Raw genomic sequence first — 19719 nt, 5'->3', positions numbered from 1 at the left:
TGTGACTTTCTTTAAAACTTCAGAGCTAAGAGTGAACCATTCAAGAAATATGTTTGCTGATGAAGTTTATTATAGTTGGCATTATGGAGGGATAATTGCTGGATGTCCATGTCATAGCCAACTCTTCTTCTTCAGCAGTTAAGGTTTGACCGTGGTACTGAGTATTGAGAATATTTGCAAGAAAATGAGCTGGAGATAGTGCTTGACCCCCCCTTTTCTCTCCCCCCTTTTTTTTTAATGCTTGTAATTTAACTCTGTCATTGCATATTTCTCTTTTAAGATCTCGCTCAGTTCCTTCCAAATGTCAACAGCATCAGCAATAAAACAGCTATTTCCCTGCATTTTGTTCAAGGCTATAGAAATAGGCTTCAGGGTACTTGGCCTGTGTTCAACATTTCTCTTAAGCCCCATGTTGAGAACTTTAGCTGTGACAGTGCCATCTATTTTTTCACAATTTTGTTCACAAACGGTCATCAGATTAGGCCAGTTCTTGATATAGTGCTCAAAACAGTCCACTACTGAGTTCCATCGCACGTCTTGTGGGAGAGTTAGCTTGGTTCCTCCCACTTTTTTCAGAGCAGCTGCTGCAAAGTGGTTGTTACGGAAGTATTTTGCAATTTCAACAACATTAGCCTTTATTTCTGGAACACTGAAGTTTTTGGCTAGGAGGTGCATCAAATGAGCACTGCAACTGTATATTATTAGCTTGGGACTCTCTTCTAAATAATTTCTTCTCATCTTGGATACATTTGTGACATTGTCTGTGACCAAGCTGCGTACTAGACATTTGAATTTTTTTTCAGTTTGTTACAGCTTTTACTGCTGCTACTTGTAAGTATTCTGCAGTGATTTATCAATTGTTTCTGTAAGGAAGACATTCCCTTCTGTTGTCACACGAGCACATGCAACAGGATCATTGTGGACATTGCTCCGTCCATCAAGACTCAGGTTGACAATTTTACCCGCTAGACCTTTTGCACACTGCTCAATTTCTCTTTCATACATTTTATGCAGCAATTTGCCAGGGACATCTGCTCTGTTGGGTGGACTGTATCCTGGTCTTAATGACTGAATCATGTTGATGAAGTGTGGGTTCTCAGTCATATGGAAAGGAGAGTTTGTTGTATAAACAAACCGGGCAATTTTTTCATCAGTTACCTCTTTTTGTAATCTGCTGGTTCTTATCATAAACTTATCTGTGGTTGTTTCTGGATGATGGAGGGGTTTTTTTCTTTTTGCTTTTTTTCTTGTGGCTGTGTGACATACATGATGTGACTGAAACGCTATCATTGGCAGATAACTCTGAAACAATAGAAAATGTTGGTGATCTTGAAGGTGGAAAGTCTTCAGAATCCTGTATGTTGAGGATGGATTCTCCTAAACAAAATAAGTCAATGCAGTTATTTAATTATTATTACCATGCTGCTCATTCAGTATTACTCATTGCATTCACTGACACTCAGTAATAAAGGTGAAATTGTAAAAGGAAGATCTGCCTATTTATTTTTTTATCACAACTGCATCTAAAATGATAGTACCATAGAGCAGCGTTTCCCAAACTTGGGATGCCGCTTGTTCAGGGAAAGCCCCTGGCGGGCCGGGCCAGTTTGTTTACCTGCCGTGTCCTCAGGTTTGGCTGATCACAGCTCCCACTGGTTCGCTGTGCCCGGCCAATGGGCTGTGGGAAGCAGCAGCTAGTACGTCCCTCGGCGTAGATAATGGCATAGAGAATACACCTAAAGAATCCTCCTAAAGATGCTTATTTGCTAAAGAATCCTCTTAAAGATTCATATTAGCTTTTGTCTGGCTCTTGATGTGTTCCTTCCTTTTTTTGTCCATCTTCTAGGTATGAGAGGGGAAAAAGTTACACACCTTGAATATTAGGAAGGCATTACACACATTTATGAAAAGGATGCTAGAAATGAAGAGTTCATGTCTCTTATTAATCCTGTATCAGAGTTCTGAAAGAGCTTTGAAATCTAAGGCTTCTCTAGCCAGGTAGGTGAGTGAATCAGGGAGCCTCACTGAGCTACATGCAAAGAGCCCATGATCATCAAGACTTGCTGACCAAGGCAATTGCTACCTGGTTTTCTGAGTGGAAGAGGCAACTTCTGTTGCAAGATGTAAGGCTACCACTTAGACATCGGTCTGTGCTTTCTTGTGTCACTACAAAATTTGCGTGCAGGCTTTTTTGCAGATTTCTACTTGGACAAGGTTATCCATGTGGAAGGCCCGTTCTAACGTTGGGTAATGCTGCAGAAGCTCCCACTATCGTGACTGGTATCTTTGGAAGATAGAGAATTAATTTCTGACAACCACAAAGTTCACCCAGTTTTTGTTTCACTTGATACCAGTAGATTCTGTTGTTCCCAAGAGAAACATGTCTAAATGACAAAAACACGTTAACAAAATTCAAAGGTATTGGAATCCCTCATGAAAGGAAAGGTTATGCTTTTTCTGATTTCTTCATAAATATTTTTAAAAGAGAAGGAATAAATTATGGGTAAGAAACGCCTACTTCATGTGCCTGAACTGAAAAAGAGGGAATATTTTTTCCCATTCTAGTGGAAGGCAAACTATTACTTGCAAGAAAAACAAATTAAGATCTCTTGTAGCTTGCTAGAAACAGTTGTTAAAACTCCTTACTCTTCAAATGAAGGAAGAAGAACTGACAGTTGAGGATTAGATTTAGAAGCTTCCATAATCCTCCAATACCTCTAGGCCACATGACTCACTCTTCCAATGGTTTTAAATAGGTTGTGATTGCTAGTGAACTCCTATATCTCAAGGTTTTAGTCTTAGAACTTAATCAAAGGCAAAGCACGTTGTGTTGACTAGCCTCCTTTCAACAGGGACTACAGTTGGTGCTTTGGCTGAGGGCTTGAGGAGGTATCTGTGTCCACCACCACCAGGGCAAGGTACTGAGTGTGTCAAAGACTTGATATGCTATGGTAAAGCAGATATATTTTTGTCTAACTGGATGTTTTTATATTAATTGTGAAAGAAAATTTCTCTCTTAGAACTAGACGAGAAATTAGGAATTTGAAGCCCAAAGCAGCTGGTATCTCTGCCAAAATAGCTGGTGCAAAATACTGCAGGGGAGCTGTAGCCAAGAAGATCAGAGGCCCCATGGAATTGATGACAATGGACTCTGCTTGGAAGAGGAGAAATAAATCTTTAAAATTTTCTACAAGACACTGGAGGGAAGGACTAGAAAGAGTGCTTAAGAGGCCAGGCTGTGATGCAGCCGGTATGGTATTTTTGCAGCTACATGTGCAGATTTCTTTACAAGCTGTAACCAGTAAGAAAGTGTGGAGCACAAGAAGCTGCCTTCTTTTTTTATTGCAGAGGCTGACATTAGATGCTTCATTGTGAGCTAACTGTTTTGGCACTCCATGTCTGTGCATAGGGCTTTTACCCAAGATTAATGGTCTATTGCAACATCTAAATCTTCAGGTAAGTAATTATTTTCAGACCCGCTAATGTAATTTCTCAAAGTCCAATAATATCACCAGTCCAGAGAGCCCACTCTGTATTTACCATACTAAAAGTTTGAGAGTTCCCTCTTTATTTCTAGAGATGTTTTACAGATTTTAATTATCCTGAGGTTTTGCTATTATTTTCTATTTTGCTTTTCATGTTTCCTTTACAGTGCATGCTTGTCCTAGATAAAGTTGTTAAGATTGTTCTTTCTTGAAGTGGAATTTATTTTTTGAGATTTTAATTTCACTTTTACTCTTCGCTACTTACGTTAGTTCTTGAACTGGAGAACTAGTATAGCTCCCTTTTTTAGAGGTTAAAGTCTCAAAGTTTGGTTTATTTCATGTCTCTGTCTGCTGGTAGGAGATCATATTGCTCACTAGACTGGCATTTTCTGGCTTTGGAGAAATTAAACTTGCAGGTAAGAAATTCTTTTTTTTTACATCGGTATAATTGGAAAGTTTAAATTTACTTAAAAATGAAAGCGTTTGGGTAAATATTGTCTCATTCAAACCCCCATTGACATGAATTGTGCTTTTTTATATTTATTTGTCTGAATTTGAGATTAGTTAATACTTTAACTCCCATAGTGATTCCCAAATTTAATATGTTTATGGTACATACATTAGCTGAGAATCCTACCTGCAAGAGCACAAAATAGCTACCTATCTCTTGTCTGCCTGCACCCAGAAACTTCAAATAAGTAACACAGCTCAATCTACTATTACAGTTTTTATTCTTTTGTTACTAGAGCTTCTCAAATTACCTGATCATTATTCACTGTTTTATCTAGTTATATGAGTCATCTTGTTTAGGCATGGCAAGGCTGCCTGTTAATTTGACTTATCAAATATGGTCAAATATTCCAGTAACAATGCCCTGATGTAGACTATAATGCCAAAAATTAAATTATAATAGGTAGCCATCTGATAGCCTACTTAAATGTCTTGATCACATACTTTTTAATAAATGCTAATGCCCCTGTTGGGGAAAAGGTGAATTAACTGAAAACTGATCATCTTAATTGGCTGGAATCTTCTGCACATTATGATCAACGTAGTTAAACTGACCTAATTTTCTAGTGTAGACCAGGCCTATATCTTTATTTGTATACCAGGCCATCAATGCACATGCACTTTACAAAGCACATTCAACTAGTTAAAAGACACAGTCCCTGTCCCAAATAGCTTGCAATCTAAATGACTAGACAAACATACAGAAATTAACTCAGAACTGAGTTGGGGAGGGAGAAAAGGGGTCACACTCATTCGATTTCATCCCTAACAAGGAGAACAGAGGCAGTGCCATTAAGCTGCTTGAAGAGTTGGCCTGCTGCTTACCTAGCACAAGTGCATTTAAAAATTACTTTTTTTTTCCTTTATAGTTGCGATGTGTGTGTTTTATTTCTGTCCTTTTTGTAATTTTTCAGTCGTGGATAATATTCACATTGAAATGCCAACTTAAACTTGCTAAAGAATATAATGATGGTATTTTTATTTTAGCCAACTAGAGATCATAAAGTCTTATTCTCTGTTGTTACTACTGTTCTACTATTCTAATAAATCAGTCCTTTAAAATATTTGACCATTTCTGACATGATTTGACCTATTTGACGAGTATTTCACCAGTCAGTTGACCTATTATTTTTGGACCATTCAAATACTCAACTCTAATCTTGTTGCCTGTTTTGTATGTGTATATGTGGTAGCAACTCTATATAAAGGATTCCATATTTTCTTTGAACGTAATCTTATCTAATATTCAGTAAACAGACCTATTAAAAAGATATGTTTGATGCCCGGAAAGGTTAGTCTGATCCAAATAAAAAGGGAATTTGTAATAATTGCAGTCTGATGAAGATCTTTAGCAGTAAAAATATTACCAGCTTTTAGTCTGATTACCTGATTTCATTTAAGTAAATGTAGCACAGAGTCTAGCAAACCTAATTAGAGTAGGAGCATTAATAGAACACTAATTTGTAATCTGAGTTTTGGGTAAACTATAATTGTTAAGCATAATATTATGAAGGATATTTTAATTATTTTTAATGTATACAATAACATAATACAACATCGTGAATTATACACTGGAAGGGCTTCAGAAAAGCCTTATAGTAGTAGTAGCCTATGTTTTTGTGAAATGTACACCTCAGTGTAACATTAAAAAGAATTTTTTGTATTCTCTCTCAGCACACACTAGTCTTATGCTGTTAATATCCTGCATTTTGGTGTACAGGTTTTCCTCAGCTATCTGAAAAAATAAATACACTAAGTTAATCAATGTTGGGTAAAACAGCTGGTAAATATTCAGGTGGGGAGGTGATTGTATAGAGACATCTGTTGCTGAGATACAGGGCCTGTAAATGCTTAAAGCCCTAGGAATCCATAGTGTTTTCACCTGAAGGCTTCACTAATCCAATTTCTCCCTAGTTCTTAAATAAACAACTTAAGGTTTGAAAGTCTGAACTATGTAGAAGAGTTGCTATGAATAGTTGTTTAAACCTAATGCTGATACTAATGGCCATTGTTAAACTCCCTTGGATAGTGATAAGAAAACTTGAGTGCCTGGCAATTTCACTAACAGAGCAGATGTCTCTGCAGTTGCAGCAGATGCTTAGCAACAGTTGGGAGTATGTTAGCACTGATTTAGAAAATGCATTATCCAGTATTTCCACTATAATAAGCAATGATCCATTAATAAGACAGAAAACATGATTGTTATTTTAAAGCAGGGAGAGATTGCTTTAAAATGGTATATGGAACGGAGATGTACTGTAAGATTAGGGCAGTGGTTCTCCACTTATTTATCATTGTGGGCCACATCCACAATGTGTTACCTGGGCCGCATGAGCCGGGTGGCAGGGCAGAAGCACCCATGCAGCTGCCCCAGACCCCAGAGCTCACGGAGCTGGCTGGGAGCCCTGGATCCCTGACTCCGCAGGCCTGGCCGGAAGTTCCTACCCCACTGTGTGGGGCAGCCCAGGCCCCGCCCCACCCCACCGGGCAGCTGGGAACCCAGACCCAGCCACATGGGCTGGCCGGCCTTTAGCCAGACCCAGCTGTTTGCTAATTGGGCCGCTGGTTGAAAACTGCTGTTTTAGGGATTTTTTTATACATCTGGCCTGAGTCATATTTTTTTTAGTCATGTACTTTATTTTTTCATGCTTTTCTCTGATCTTTGTCACTCCCTGTTCTCCCTAAAAAGTTACTAAATGCAATAGCATTTTGAATCCATTCAGATTTTTAAAATTCTTTGATGAATGTACGAGTTGTTTGACAAAAGATATTTTTTAAAAAAAATCTAGCACCAATAATGGCTAGATGAAACCTTCTGAATCCTCAAATAAATTACATGTGAAGGGTGCTCTGAAATATATGTAAATTCTATTTTTGCATGTGTATCTTTTACACACATACACATTTGTTCTGTCACACATGCACTATGGGAAGTGAATGCCATGAAATGTGATGAGGGCATTTTAGCACATCTGGACATTTGATATCTTAAATAAACTTCTGCAAAATGTATTCCATCCCCATGATTATTGATGTCCCTTTCCTTTGACAAGACCTAGACCATATCCTTGTGCATATGCTGCACTTAACATCCATTAGCGCTGAATTATCAGTCTGTAAGATGCAGCACATTTCCCTCTCTTCCTCTTCCTCTTCAGTATTCAGTGGTGCTACAACATTTTCTATATTTTAAATGGCACAGGCTATAAAAATATTATATAATCTGATAGAACCATTCATATTTGTTAGGATGTGGGATGGCTCTCAGGCCAGAGAGAAACACTGGGAATGGGGAAAAGGCAATAATCATACTACTAAATATCAGAACATGCTAACATTTTGAGTTTTCTTTTTCTTTTGGGGGGGGTCGAGTTTGGGCCATCTACCACTTAACACCAAAATATATTCGTTTTTAATTTTATCATTCTCATGCCTCTTTATACAAAAAATACTACTGCCACGTGATACTGCTTCTGGAGGCAAGGCCCTTTGATCAGAACTTTTCTTTAAGTGAAGGCATGAACTGAAAGCTAAACTGGGGCACTTTGCAAGTTGATCCAACTAGATGGGAGTGGTGCTCTCACATCATCAAAGTTCAGGACCAGGGAGGAAATGCATGTACACTGTAGCATTATGCATTGTGACCCAGTTCGAGCCCTTTATTCAGTTAAGTGATTCTGATGTGGTTTGAAAGAGATTATGTTTGATTTTTCTATTTTATGATGTCTGAAGTTATTTTTCTTTGGTTATATAACACATGAGAAACTACATGTGTCCTTTGCAAACAAGCTGTAAATAAACATCTGATGGTTTTCAAAAACAGTAGAAAAGTTCTATTATTTTGTCTTGTCCTTGAAAGATTTTGTTTTATATTATACTTTGCAATCATAGTTATGAATGCAAACTTTCTGATGGGAGGAGAATGTAACCCTACAGCTATGATTGGTTTTACTTCTGATTTCTTCTTCTGAAGGGCTTGAATTAAAGCTTCTGTAATCTGTTATAGTTTTGTCAACATATTTGGCTAAATGCCAACATATTGTTCTTACATTTTATTTGCAGATAAAGCTGTATAGTTGTCATCTGGGACATGTTATTCTTGGAAGGGTACCTGGGTTTGTGCTATATAAAATATGTTGTTGCATTACTACTTGTTCACTTGTGCCTGTACCAAGCTCAAGACAGTAGGATTTGGGACAAAATAAAACAGGAAACTTTTTTACTTCAACTCCCCTCTAAAAACATGTTGTTTATGTATTGAACAATGAGAATGTGGTTATACTGTGTAAAGCTTTAACACACAACTGAAATATCCAATTTACTTTACAATACTACAAATAAAGTAGGTGTAATTATTACTATTCCCTTTTAATGGCAAATTCCTAATTTTATTACATGCCTTTACCTAGACTTGGCCCTTCATGAGATCTCTTGTTTTAGTTATATTAGTTTACTAAGACTTGAAGGTTGATTTTCAAAGAAGTAAAGAAACACTTCCATTTTTAAATTGTCTTGGAAGAAATTTTATAGTTGGAGTTAAGGAGGCACTAATAAATTAGCAATAATGTTATAATTTCCATCCATAATTTATTATAAAATTGTAACTGAAGTTAACACTGTGCCATGGATTTTAAAGTTCTAGCCACCACCGCCCTCAGATTCTTACAGCTCTATTTTTTGTGTGTCTCAAAAGAACTGTTTTCTACAGTGTCTTGCACAAATAACTTTATCTGCGAATTGTCCTTGCCTAACCAACTATTATTATTTTTTTATTTTTTTGTTTCTCCTTTGCTATGTGAACTTTTCATTAGAATGCTAAATTATCAAAAAATCTTTGGTGTATAAATGGTAACTATCTTGTTAAATATTTTAACAATAATATTCTTCCAATTGTTAAAGTGTTACAATAAGAATACAGAGTGGTTTGCAATCTTCGGTTTACTCACTCTAATGACAAAAATTGCACTTTTGAAGTACTGATGACAGCAGAAAACTCAAATGTTTAAATATAACTGTTCTCAAAAGTAATGTTCAGGTTCACATCATAATTGCTGCCAGAGTACTATCCTGAGTAAAATGAGTATAGCTGCCTTCTAAGAGTGGTGTAGCGTCTGGAATTCATGCTGTTTGGTGCCCCTTTCCATCTTTAAAGTAGAAGAGTTCTCAACAATATTTTGATATTGAATTTGTATATCTATCTCCAGTACACTTACATAATTCTCAGTGTGTTTGGAAAATTAAAATGTTTGTTTCCATATTTTTTTGCCATCCTTCATGCCTCTTTCCCTGCTCCCCCAGTTCAGGTCAATGTACCCATCTCTCCCCTTTCCTAAAGTAGGCACTCCAGATTTTTTGGTGTGGTCACTCCTTCAGCCATTCTTGGGTAATGAAGAGCAATGAACTCTTCATTACCCAAGAATATTGTGCAGTTTTGGTGCTGTAATTGACTTTCAAAATCAGTTTATCTTGTAAACTGATATTACATACTTTTAACGTCTGGGAAGCAAGCACCATATTTACATGACTTTCCATAGAGTCCCTGCTACAATGGAGCCCTATGATACTGTATAAGGGGACTGTTAAAGAATAAATCAAGCTCCTTTAGCAATACTAGTGATATGTTACAAGCATGGAGAGCACTGCCAGTACTTTATTTTGACATTATTTCAGTACTCCTGGGATTATTGGAGAGCAGCTGTATGTACTCTGAGTGCTGTGTGTGATTTTTGAGTCCCATCTTGCAATGGAAAATGTCTTCCTCTACTAACTATATGGTAGCTCAAAATATATTAATTTTACTATTAGATTTGCAAAGAATACTTCAAGAGAAATTTATTTTCAGCTGATTTTTACAATTGCCATTTATAGCTAATGTCTGAAAACATGAATCCAAGCAACGTGGATACGACTCAGTATTTTCTCCAACACTGATCAGTACTAACTTGTTTCAGTTACAGTACTTGTAAGTAAAACAACAATTAAAAATGTGAATCTAAATATAAAGGAAATCAAGTCAGATGTTTGTTTGGTTCTTGTTTCAAAAGGGAAAGCATGTTCAGTGAGAGGAAAATCTGTCTACATACTACTGTAGGCACATGTCTATTCTTGAGCACTGGGGAGTGGCAACGTGGAATCCTGTCAACAGTATCTGTAGATTTTAATTTTCTTTATTTCCTTTGGGGAGATACCAAGTTTGGTTAGGCAGAGTTTCAAAATTTATTTTTCTAAATTGTTATAAACTTATTCCTTTCTCTGTGGAATGTTTTGGGTATCCAGGGTGAAGACTTGCGGAAAACACCTTGAGTGGCAGAAACCTAGGTTGCACACTAGTAACTAGAATTCTACTATTGTCATCTTCACATAGATCCAGATTTTGCCCTTCTTGTTATTCAGCTACCTATTTCTCCAAAGAGCTAACATTGGCACTGAGAGCTGTATGGTAGTAGCACATGGTTATAGGGCAGTTGAACGCTCCACATACACAATTGCCTGAGCTCATATACGTGACATTTTAAATTTCAACAGATTTGGGTTGTCTGAGTGGTGGTCGCTACAAACTCCAGAAAGAGAGGGGATATGTGAAGGAGATGATGCAGTAGAAGAATTCATAGTATTGGAAAGTAACCAAATTGTAGCTGTGTCCAGCTATGTGAAATTCCCCATTTTAGCCTTGTGAACTTTCATGGTGGGGAAAAGGCTTCTAAAAATTTTCCCCACTGTGGAACTTCATCATTTTTTCCGTTTTAAAAAAAAAAATGGCAACATTTTATGCACAACTTTCCTGCCTCCTAATGATGGGGGAAGACCACACCCAAAGAGAAAAAAAAATCTGGGGATGACAGTAACCTGCCCTTCTACCTTAACCTTTTGGAGGCCTCTGATTCCTTATATGGTATTGGGGCGCCTCTACAGGATTCTGGTCTAAATGTTTTGATTGTCCGGAAGATAAAACTGCATTGCAAAAACAAAACACCTCTGTAAAGAAAAGTCCACCCAATACATTACTTGCTAACGCACATAAATACAAATGTAGTTTAACTCATGAGAGAATATCATCAAACTATTGGTAATGCGGTTCAGTATTTCAGACAAAGCACTGGCAATCAGGAGGATCTTGTGTTCCAATTATTGAACGTCTGACTGTGTTCGACACTGACTTCTCACAACAGACGTGAGAAATATGGTGTGAAGCAGCATTTAAGGTTTCCTGGATAAATTAACAGATGAAGCTACCTTTTTATTAACCTTCTGCTTTGCTCTCCTATAAGAGTTGATTGCTGTTTCCATTATACTGTTTGGAAAAAAGGTGGTCTTGTACTTAAGACACAGCCTGGCAATCTAAAGACCTGGGTCTTGCTCCTGCCTCTGTTAAAGACTACGTGTGTGATCTTGAGCAAGTGATTTAATATCTTGGTTCCTCCATTTCCTTACCCTTCAAATGAGAACCGTTGTCCACTCCACAGGAGTAAAGTGAAGCTAAACTAATTCAGGCTTGTAAAATGCTCAGTAGCACTTTCTATATGAGTGGCTTAGACATGCAAATTATTACTAGTAATTATTATAAGGTATTTACAACTAGTCTTTGTTAGTACTTCTGGACTGACATATGGTATGCACACTGTCATCCTATAGCTAAATTTGCCTAAACAGTTCTGTCCCAGAAAAAAGGTTTTCTGATTAGATTCTTTATTTTGTACAAAAGAACCTTTAAGCAATCACATAATTTTTAAATGCAGATATTATTTATGCAACTGATCCTCTATCCTGCAGAATAATAGGTCTGCTGCTGATCAGCAATGCAGTCAAAAATGTATCTTTAAGATGCAATTGTTTTTTTTTTCAGAAGGTAAAGTGTAATTTCAGCTTTTTGTTTTTCTGTTCCTACACACTGATTTCTCTTAGGAAAAGAGAATTTATGAAAACTACCTTTTATTAGTTGTATCAGAATAGTGTTCAAGCAGACTATCATTCAAGAGGGAAAATCAGCCTGGATAGGATTCTTTGTTATATGCTTCCTTACTGTGACTTGAAACATTACATTTAATGGAATAAGATTCACTGTCTTTGTTAACAGAACAGTGCTAAAGAATAATGATTTGAGATCAAGACAAGAGTTAACTACCCACCTCACCAATCAGTGGCCTTCCCTGGGAGCTCTGGATGTCAATGCGGTTGCCTTGGATACTCTACTCTATAGAAAGCACAGTCAACAATGGGATGAGTAAGTTAAATATTTTTTGTTCACTCTTATTGGGACACACAGTACTCAGAATCATACTAATATTTCCCTTGTTTCCCTGACACATCATCTGCTAATATACCCCCCTAATACTAACAGTGTCCTTAGGGCCTGGCTACCTGCGTATGATGCAGAAAAATGAAGGGGTTAGGATGCAGTTTAAATATTTAGCAGTTTGGAACTAAGACACTAGGTACAATTGTACCACATGTACAGTTGTGGTACCGGATGAGGATCTGAGCATTGAATAAAAACACGAAGAGGGAATTCACAGAGCAATTTTAGAATTTCATGTCAGAACTGACATACAGCAGGTTGGTGGTGTTAATGAATATCTGTTTGGTTATGAACTAGCATATAATACTGCAAATTGATGTTTGATATCGTTTTTAAACAATCACTTAATTCAGCTTGCTTAACTTTGGATGACTGATATGACACAATAAAACAAGAATAATGAAGTATGAGCATTCAGATATTTTTTTAATGTGGCATCTTCCAGAAAGTGCAAATTATTGCAATCAAATCAAGATGAAAAACATCAACATAAACTCCACTATCTGCTTACTCACAGCAGAAATGTTTAATACATCATTACAATTATGTTTATCTATGATAATTTACAGGACCTGTTGTCTTGAGTCAGCAAAGCACTTGATCACATGTTTAATTTTAAGTATGTGTCTGTTCCATTGAGGTGAATGCTACGGAATGGGAAATAGGTGCCCACTGAAAGTTAAGCATATGCTTAAGTGCTTTGCTGAATTGGGGCCACAAATTGTATGACATTGCTGTATTCTTTCCTATTCTAGAATGAGCCACTTCATTGCAGGTTATCCCAAATTTTAGGGAGCAAATCCTTAAATGACAAGTTTCAGAGTGGTAGCCGTGTTAGTTTGTATCAGCAAAAACGACAAGGAGTCCTTGTGGCACCTTACAGACTAACAAATTTATTTGGGCATAAACTTTTGTGGCCTAAAACCCACTTCATCAGATGTGTGGAGTGAAAAATACAGTAAGTAGAATATATATTGTAGCACATGAAAAGATGGGAGTTGACACCCACTTGGTAAGGCAACTCCCATCTTTTCATGTGCTATAATATATATTCTTACTGTATTTTTCACTTCACGCATCTGATGAAGTGGGTTTTAGCCAATGAAAGCTTTTGATCAAATACATTTGTTAATCTCTAAGGTGCCACAAGGACTCCTAATCCTTAAATGAATACTTCAAAATTTGATCTGCATCACTTTATATATCAGGTGCAAAGTACATACAACTATTTCATTTAAAACAAATACTTCAATATATTTTTCTAAAATGAAAATAGTGCCAGCAGACCAGTATTTGAGCAGCCCCACATAAATGAATCTTTTTGCGTGTGTGAGTGGGGGGAAACGGGAGAATTAAGTTTTCAGTTCTAAGCTTTCAAGGATAGTGGAGAAATTAGTATTCAAAATGATCAATTTGTTTTATTGATCTGAGGTTTTTATTAATTGCACCTTCATGTTGCTGTTTGATCTTCAATTGCAGTAGATTAGGGGTCATTCAATCAACTAAAAATTGTAACCACGAAGATAACAATATTGCTCTTACATTCTAATTGGATTTCTATTTAAAATTTATGATATCAGTTCAATCCTTGAGGGGGCCATTTAGGGATCTGGGGCAAAAATTGGGGATTGGTCTTGCTTTGAGCAGGGGGCTGGACTGGATGACCTCGTGAGATCCCTTCCAACCCTGATATTCTATGATTCTATGATATATAACAAAACTGGTAAATAGGGAAAGCTTTGTTGCCAAGAGTAAATTCTAATAAGGTATAATGGTAATAGAATCTCATGATGGCTATGAATGCCGTGTCGCATGAGATTTCTTTAGTTTTTATGTTGTATTGAATTTGAGAAGTCATTTTAGAAAATGAGTAACAAAAATCCTCTTGCTGCTTTTCTTCTTTCCCTTTTCATATGATGTTGCTACACCTCATTGTCTCCATAAGTACAGTTGCTCTAGCTCTTTCTCCCTTTAACAAATTCTTTCCAAGAAAATTGGTTTAAAGACTTTAACAACATCCTGTGGGTGGATTATACATCTGCTTCACACTGCAATATTTTTCCTATTAGCTTTTTATTAAATATAATATAAACATAATGAAATATACATAAACTTCTTGCAATACATTTTAACCACTTACTATACTTCCAACATTTACTTATCTATATAATATGAATGGTTAAAATATAAATCAGTTTTTGTATTACACAATTTACAAACAAATGTTACTTATAAAAATCCAACTAGTTAAATAATAATTATTAAAATAAGATAAAGAATAGAAGCAAAATTCAGAGGGGGGGATAGGGATAGAGAGAGAGGGAAGGAAGTGAGCAGAGGGAGAGTTGAGGGAGGCCCATGTATTTAATGGGATCATTCTGATACTTCCAGGAAAGCACCTCTTTTCTTGGGTATTTGTATTATAGTATACAATTCTTTCCATAGTGGCCAAGCTTACAATGTCTATGCTCCAGTCTTCAACTGTTGGTCACTTTTTGAATTTCCATTTCTGTAGTACTAGTCTTTTAGCAGTTGTTGTGGAATCTTCAGCATTGGAGATTTTTAAAGAACAAGTTAGATAATAACCTTTTTTTCTTCCTCCTCCTCCTATAAGTAATAGGAAGTAAATGAAAATAAAGTGAGGTACCTTGATCGTTTTTGTAGTCTGTTGTTTTTCTACAGAACACTTGAAAATCGCTGAGGGTCTTGGCTCACCACTTAATGTTATCTTTCCAAATATTGTTTGTACTGTTAGCAAACGATTGTAAAGCGCTTTATAAAAAAAAAAAGGGGGTAAAAAAAAGTTGGGATGCAGGGTCTGGCCAGGAGTTAAGTTGCGGGAGGGGGCTCGGGGCTGGGGATGCAGGGTCTGGGAGGGAGTTAGGGTGCAGGAACAGACTGGGGATTCAGGTGCAGGGTCTGGCCAGGAGTTAGGGTGCGGGGGGGGGGCTTAGGGCTGGGGTAGGGGTGTGGAGCACTTACCTGGGACAGCTCCCATTTGGTGCAAGGGGTGCAGGTTGGGATGTGGGGGGGGGATGCAGGAGTCAGGGAGGGCAGGGGGCTGGGTGTGGGTCAGGGGGGTGCAGGAATCATGGCTGGGAGAGTGGGGGGGGTTTAGGAGTCAGGGAGGGTAGGGGTATGGGGGTGTGTGAGAGGGGTGCAGGAGTCATGGCTGGGGGTGTGCGAGAGGGGGTTGCAGGAGTCAGGGCATGGGGCTGGGGGTGTGGGTTGGGCTCATGGGGGTGCTCCCAGCCCTCTGCTCTGAGCGGCTCACGGCAGGGGACTTGGGGGGTAGGTGTAGGGGGAATACGGGGGCTCTGCATTTGCTCTGCTCTGCCCTGCCTCCACCCCCTTCCCCTGCCTCTTCTCTGCCTTCTCCACCTCCCTCCTGGAGGGACCTGAGTGCTGGCAAACAGTCGGGGAAAGGGGAGCTTGGCTGCTGGTGGGTGCAGAGCCTGCAGCAGGAGCTCCAGGAGCCTGCAGGACCAAGCTTCTACCCCCGCAGCTGCCTGGCCCTGGGGCCCCCTGTTGTTGGGGGGCCCCGTGTCAGGGCACCCTGTGTTTTTTTAGTGTAAATCCGCCTCTGCAGATGATAATTGGCCTAGTTCTTCCTCCCATTTCTTTCTTAGAGAATCCATGTTTAGTTCAAATTTTCTGACCAGTTGTGCATATAGTGTTGCCTTTGGTCTTGGGAATCTGAGTAATATTTGGAGAAATGAAAGCTGTTCAGGTGGGTCAGGGTAGTAAAAGCATCAGGGTCAAACAGATGGGATATAGCATGTTTAAGCTGGATATGTTGCTACTCCTTCTTAGTCTCTAGATTGAATCTTTCTTTTAATATTGTAAAAGGGAGGAAAGCATCGTTTTCAATCAGTTGACTGATGGTCAAAATCCCTTTCCTAATCCAGTCTGGCCAAGTGATGGGTTGCCTGCTATACAAAATTTTGAGTTGCCCCAGATACAGACATTGGTATGTAGAAGAGGGTGATTTTTGAAATTTAGTAAACATAGTACACCAAGTATTTCTGGCTCCCACAATAGTCAGTAATTGTTCTTTAGGGAATCAGTAGTAATCCAAGCGCAGTGCATGGGAAAGGGGTAAAAAAGCAACCAATTTGGCTTCCAGCTGGAGCAAGTCCAGGGCCCTACAGCACAAGGGAATGAGCTATTGTGCTGCTTGGCTAAGAATTATTGCCTGATGGTGAACTTTAAAGTTGGGAAATCTAACCCCCCTGTTTTGATAGGGAGCTGTAATCTTTTTAAGGAGATTCTGGGTTTGTTACCAGCACCCCACAAGAAGGAACTAAACATGCTGATTTTGGTGGTAAAATAAAAGGGAGAAATATGGAGGGAGGGAATTGACAATGAAAAGGACCCTGGGAAGAGCATTAATTTTTTTTTTTGTTTCCCCAAAGGGAGATGGATAGTGCCTGCCATCTATTTAAATTGTTTGCTAATTAATTGGGGCTAATTAATGGGGCTAAGTTAATCTTGACTATGTTTTTAATTTCATTAGGGAACAGGATGCCAAGATATCTGAGGTTTGTCTGTTGCCATCTAACGTGGGGCAGAATAAAAAGTAAAACCCTTCATTGGAGGGTTCTGCAACTGCCATGCATTTTTTAATCCCAATTTGTCCATATAGTCTCTTATAATGTTTCCAGAATGCGATTGTGTATGCTTGGGCCAACCTGACTTGTCTTTTTTTTTTTAAAGGACCAACACATTATTAAAATCTCCTGCTATGATGACTGAGCCTAATGGGATATTAATTTGGTGAAAAAATTAAAAACTTGGATTATCTTTACTAGGTCTATATATATTTATTAGAGTGTATATACAGAGTCAAAGATCTTAGCCTTCACTAGCAAAAATCTACCTTCCTCATCTTTATTTACATCTAGAATGTGTAAATTGAGTCTCTTGTGAAATAATATTGCTCCAATTTTGGCTGAGGAGGAGAAATTGTTAAAACACTTCTTTCCCCATCCATTACCTTCTAACTTTCTCTGCCTCCAGGTCATTATGGTGGGTTTCCTGTAGGAAGAGGGTAAGGTAGACCAGGAAATGTAAAAGACAGGTATAATGTGAGAAAATGGTAGAAAAACTGAGAAAAAGAAATGAAGTGATCAAACTGACCAAAGATCACTTAAAATACATAACTCTTATCCAAATGGAAATAGAACCTAAGTCAAGGAGGCTTACAAGGGGATGACCTGATCACTTACTCCCCCCATTTCCCCAAAACACTCAGGTGGTGGTATAGCTGGATTCCCTTTAGCATGATAAACAAGAAATAGTTTCGTAACAAGGGAGGGCATGGTTTCTTCACTATTCATAACATAAAAAAAAGTGGTGGTGGTGGAGGAAGCCAGTATCTAAATTTAAGATCAAGACTATAATAGAAATACAATAAAGTTATACAAATTGTTTGATAGAATAAAGTTATTTAATTGGATCACTTGCAGATAAGGGTTTATTAGAAGAACAGTTCTTCCTAAATTTTGTCACCTAGAGCCTTGTCCATGCTGGATTATAGTCTGAATGCTATTGCCCAATAGCTATATCAGCAGTATAAATCAGCACAACACTTCTTACAACTCATTTAACAAAAATAAAAACTAAAAAAAACACCTTGGACTAATACTATTGGAAAAAACTGACCGATTAATACTAACACATTCTGAGTAATTTGGTGAATCATAACCAGTGATATAAAAATTATTCTTGGATAGGATTTTAGGAAATCAGATTTCTTCATATTTGGGGAATTGAAAAGATTAATCATTAAACTGAAATCTTCATTACATTGTTTAGATGTGGTATCTCTTATAAGTGTACATTTAACGCAAATGGATGAATATTTTCAGATTTACTATAAGCCCAGAATCTAGGCAATTAGATGGGGGAAATTAAGTAAAATCATCAATGGGGAAGGGAAGAATTTAAAAAAAAAAAAAAAAAGGCGGGGGGGATTGGTTGGAAAAGGTACTGGGAGAGAGTGGCTCAGACAGAACAAAATTGTACTACTTTGTTGAACCTTGCCAATCAGCTGATGTGAAGAGTCCCAGGTCCAGTGAAGCAATTTGCTTGGAGTTAGGAACTCAATGGTGGGTGCTCTCCTGGATTCATGAGGGCTGGGGTGGGGAAGGTACAGTCAAATCAGAAGTACTGATATTGTAACACTCCTGAGTGCTTAGTACCAGCAGCCAGAACCCATAGCTGCTTCTTGAGTCTGGATGGATGTTGAGGAGGGTCCAAACTCGAGCAGAATTGAGATCCTTCTCCCCATCCACCACCCTCTGTTTCATATTGCTATAAAAAAAAACCTGCCAGGCTTAGTCTGAGGTGCTGTCACTGCTAAGGGAGGAATTCAGATGGCAAGATCTTGGAGAGTGATATCCATAGGCTCCAGAGCAGTATACTTACCTTTAAAATAGGTATGATTATATGTGTAATTATATCCATGGTTGAACCTACTCTTGAGTATTTTGCCAAACCTGTTACGGAATCATAGAAATGTAGGACTGGAATGGACTTTGAGCGGTCATCTAGTCCATCTCCCCTCACTGAGGCATGACCAGGTATACCTGTTGGGTATTTGTCTAACCAATTCTTAAAGACCTCCAACGATAGTGATTCCATAATCTGCCTTGATAACTTTATAGTTAGTAAGTTTTTTCTGACATCTAACCTAAATCTCCCTTGCTGTAGATTAAGCCCATTATTTCTTGTCAGACCTTCAACGAACATGGAGAACAGTTGGTTGCTGTCCTCTTTTTGTAAAAGCCCCAAATGTATTTGAAGACTGTTATCTGGTCCACCACAGTCTTTTTTTCTCAAGACTGAAGATACCTATTTTCTTTAACCTTTCCACATAGGTCAGGTTTTCTAAACCTTTTATTTGTTGTTCTCCTCAGGACTCTGTCCAATTTGTCCACATCTTTCTTAAAGCGTGACACCCAAACTTGTCCACAGTACGCCAGCGAGGCTATTGTTTATCATCCTGTTATCCTCTAGGTGCTTACAGACTGATTGTTTAATTTGTCCCAGTATTTTTCCAGGTATCAAAGGTAGGCTGACTATAATTCCCTGGATCCTCTTTGTTTCCTCTTTTAAAGATAGGTTCTATGTGTGACCTTCTCAGAGACCAACCCGTCCTCCTTGAGATCTCGAAGATAATCACTAGTGATTCCAAAATTGCTTCAGCTAATTCCTTCCGTATTCTAGGGGGAATTTCATCAGGCCCTGCTGGCTTGAATACGTCTAGCTTATCTAAATATTCTTTAACCTGTTCTTTTGCTATTTTGGCTTGTGTTCCTTCCACCTTATTGTTATTAATGGTGTTAAGTATCTGGTCATAACTGATTTTTTTTAGTGAAGAATGAAGCAAAATAGGTATTATACACCTCAGCCTTCATGGTGGTG

At 38.0% G+C, this 19719-nt stretch overlaps 1 protein-coding gene across 4 annotated transcripts in view; it reads left to right on the top strand.

The window, feature by feature from the left end:
* The window catches only part of RUNDC3B (RUN domain containing 3B), a 139826-nt gene that overhangs the window by 105267 nt on the left and 14840 nt on the right, over positions 1 to 19719 (top strand). For 3 of the 4 annotated variants that reach the window (XM_074945981.1, XM_074945979.1, XM_074945978.1), the window contains one exon: positions 12070 to 12216. In XM_074945981.1, the coding sequence (XP_074802082.1) occupies positions 12070 to 12216 (147 nt within the window). Of the gene's footprint in view, positions 1 to 3020; positions 3391 to 12069; positions 12217 to 19719 lie in introns of those variants that run through there. The other variant, XM_074945980.1, reaches the window with a different exon arrangement.

This window comes from Natator depressus, chromosome 2, assembly GCF_965152275.1.
Source record: "Natator depressus isolate rNatDep1 chromosome 2, rNatDep2.hap1, whole genome shotgun sequence".
NCBI lineage: Eukaryota > Metazoa > Chordata > Testudines > Cheloniidae > Natator > Natator depressus.
This window is presented reverse-complemented; position numbering and strand designations above follow the sequence as displayed.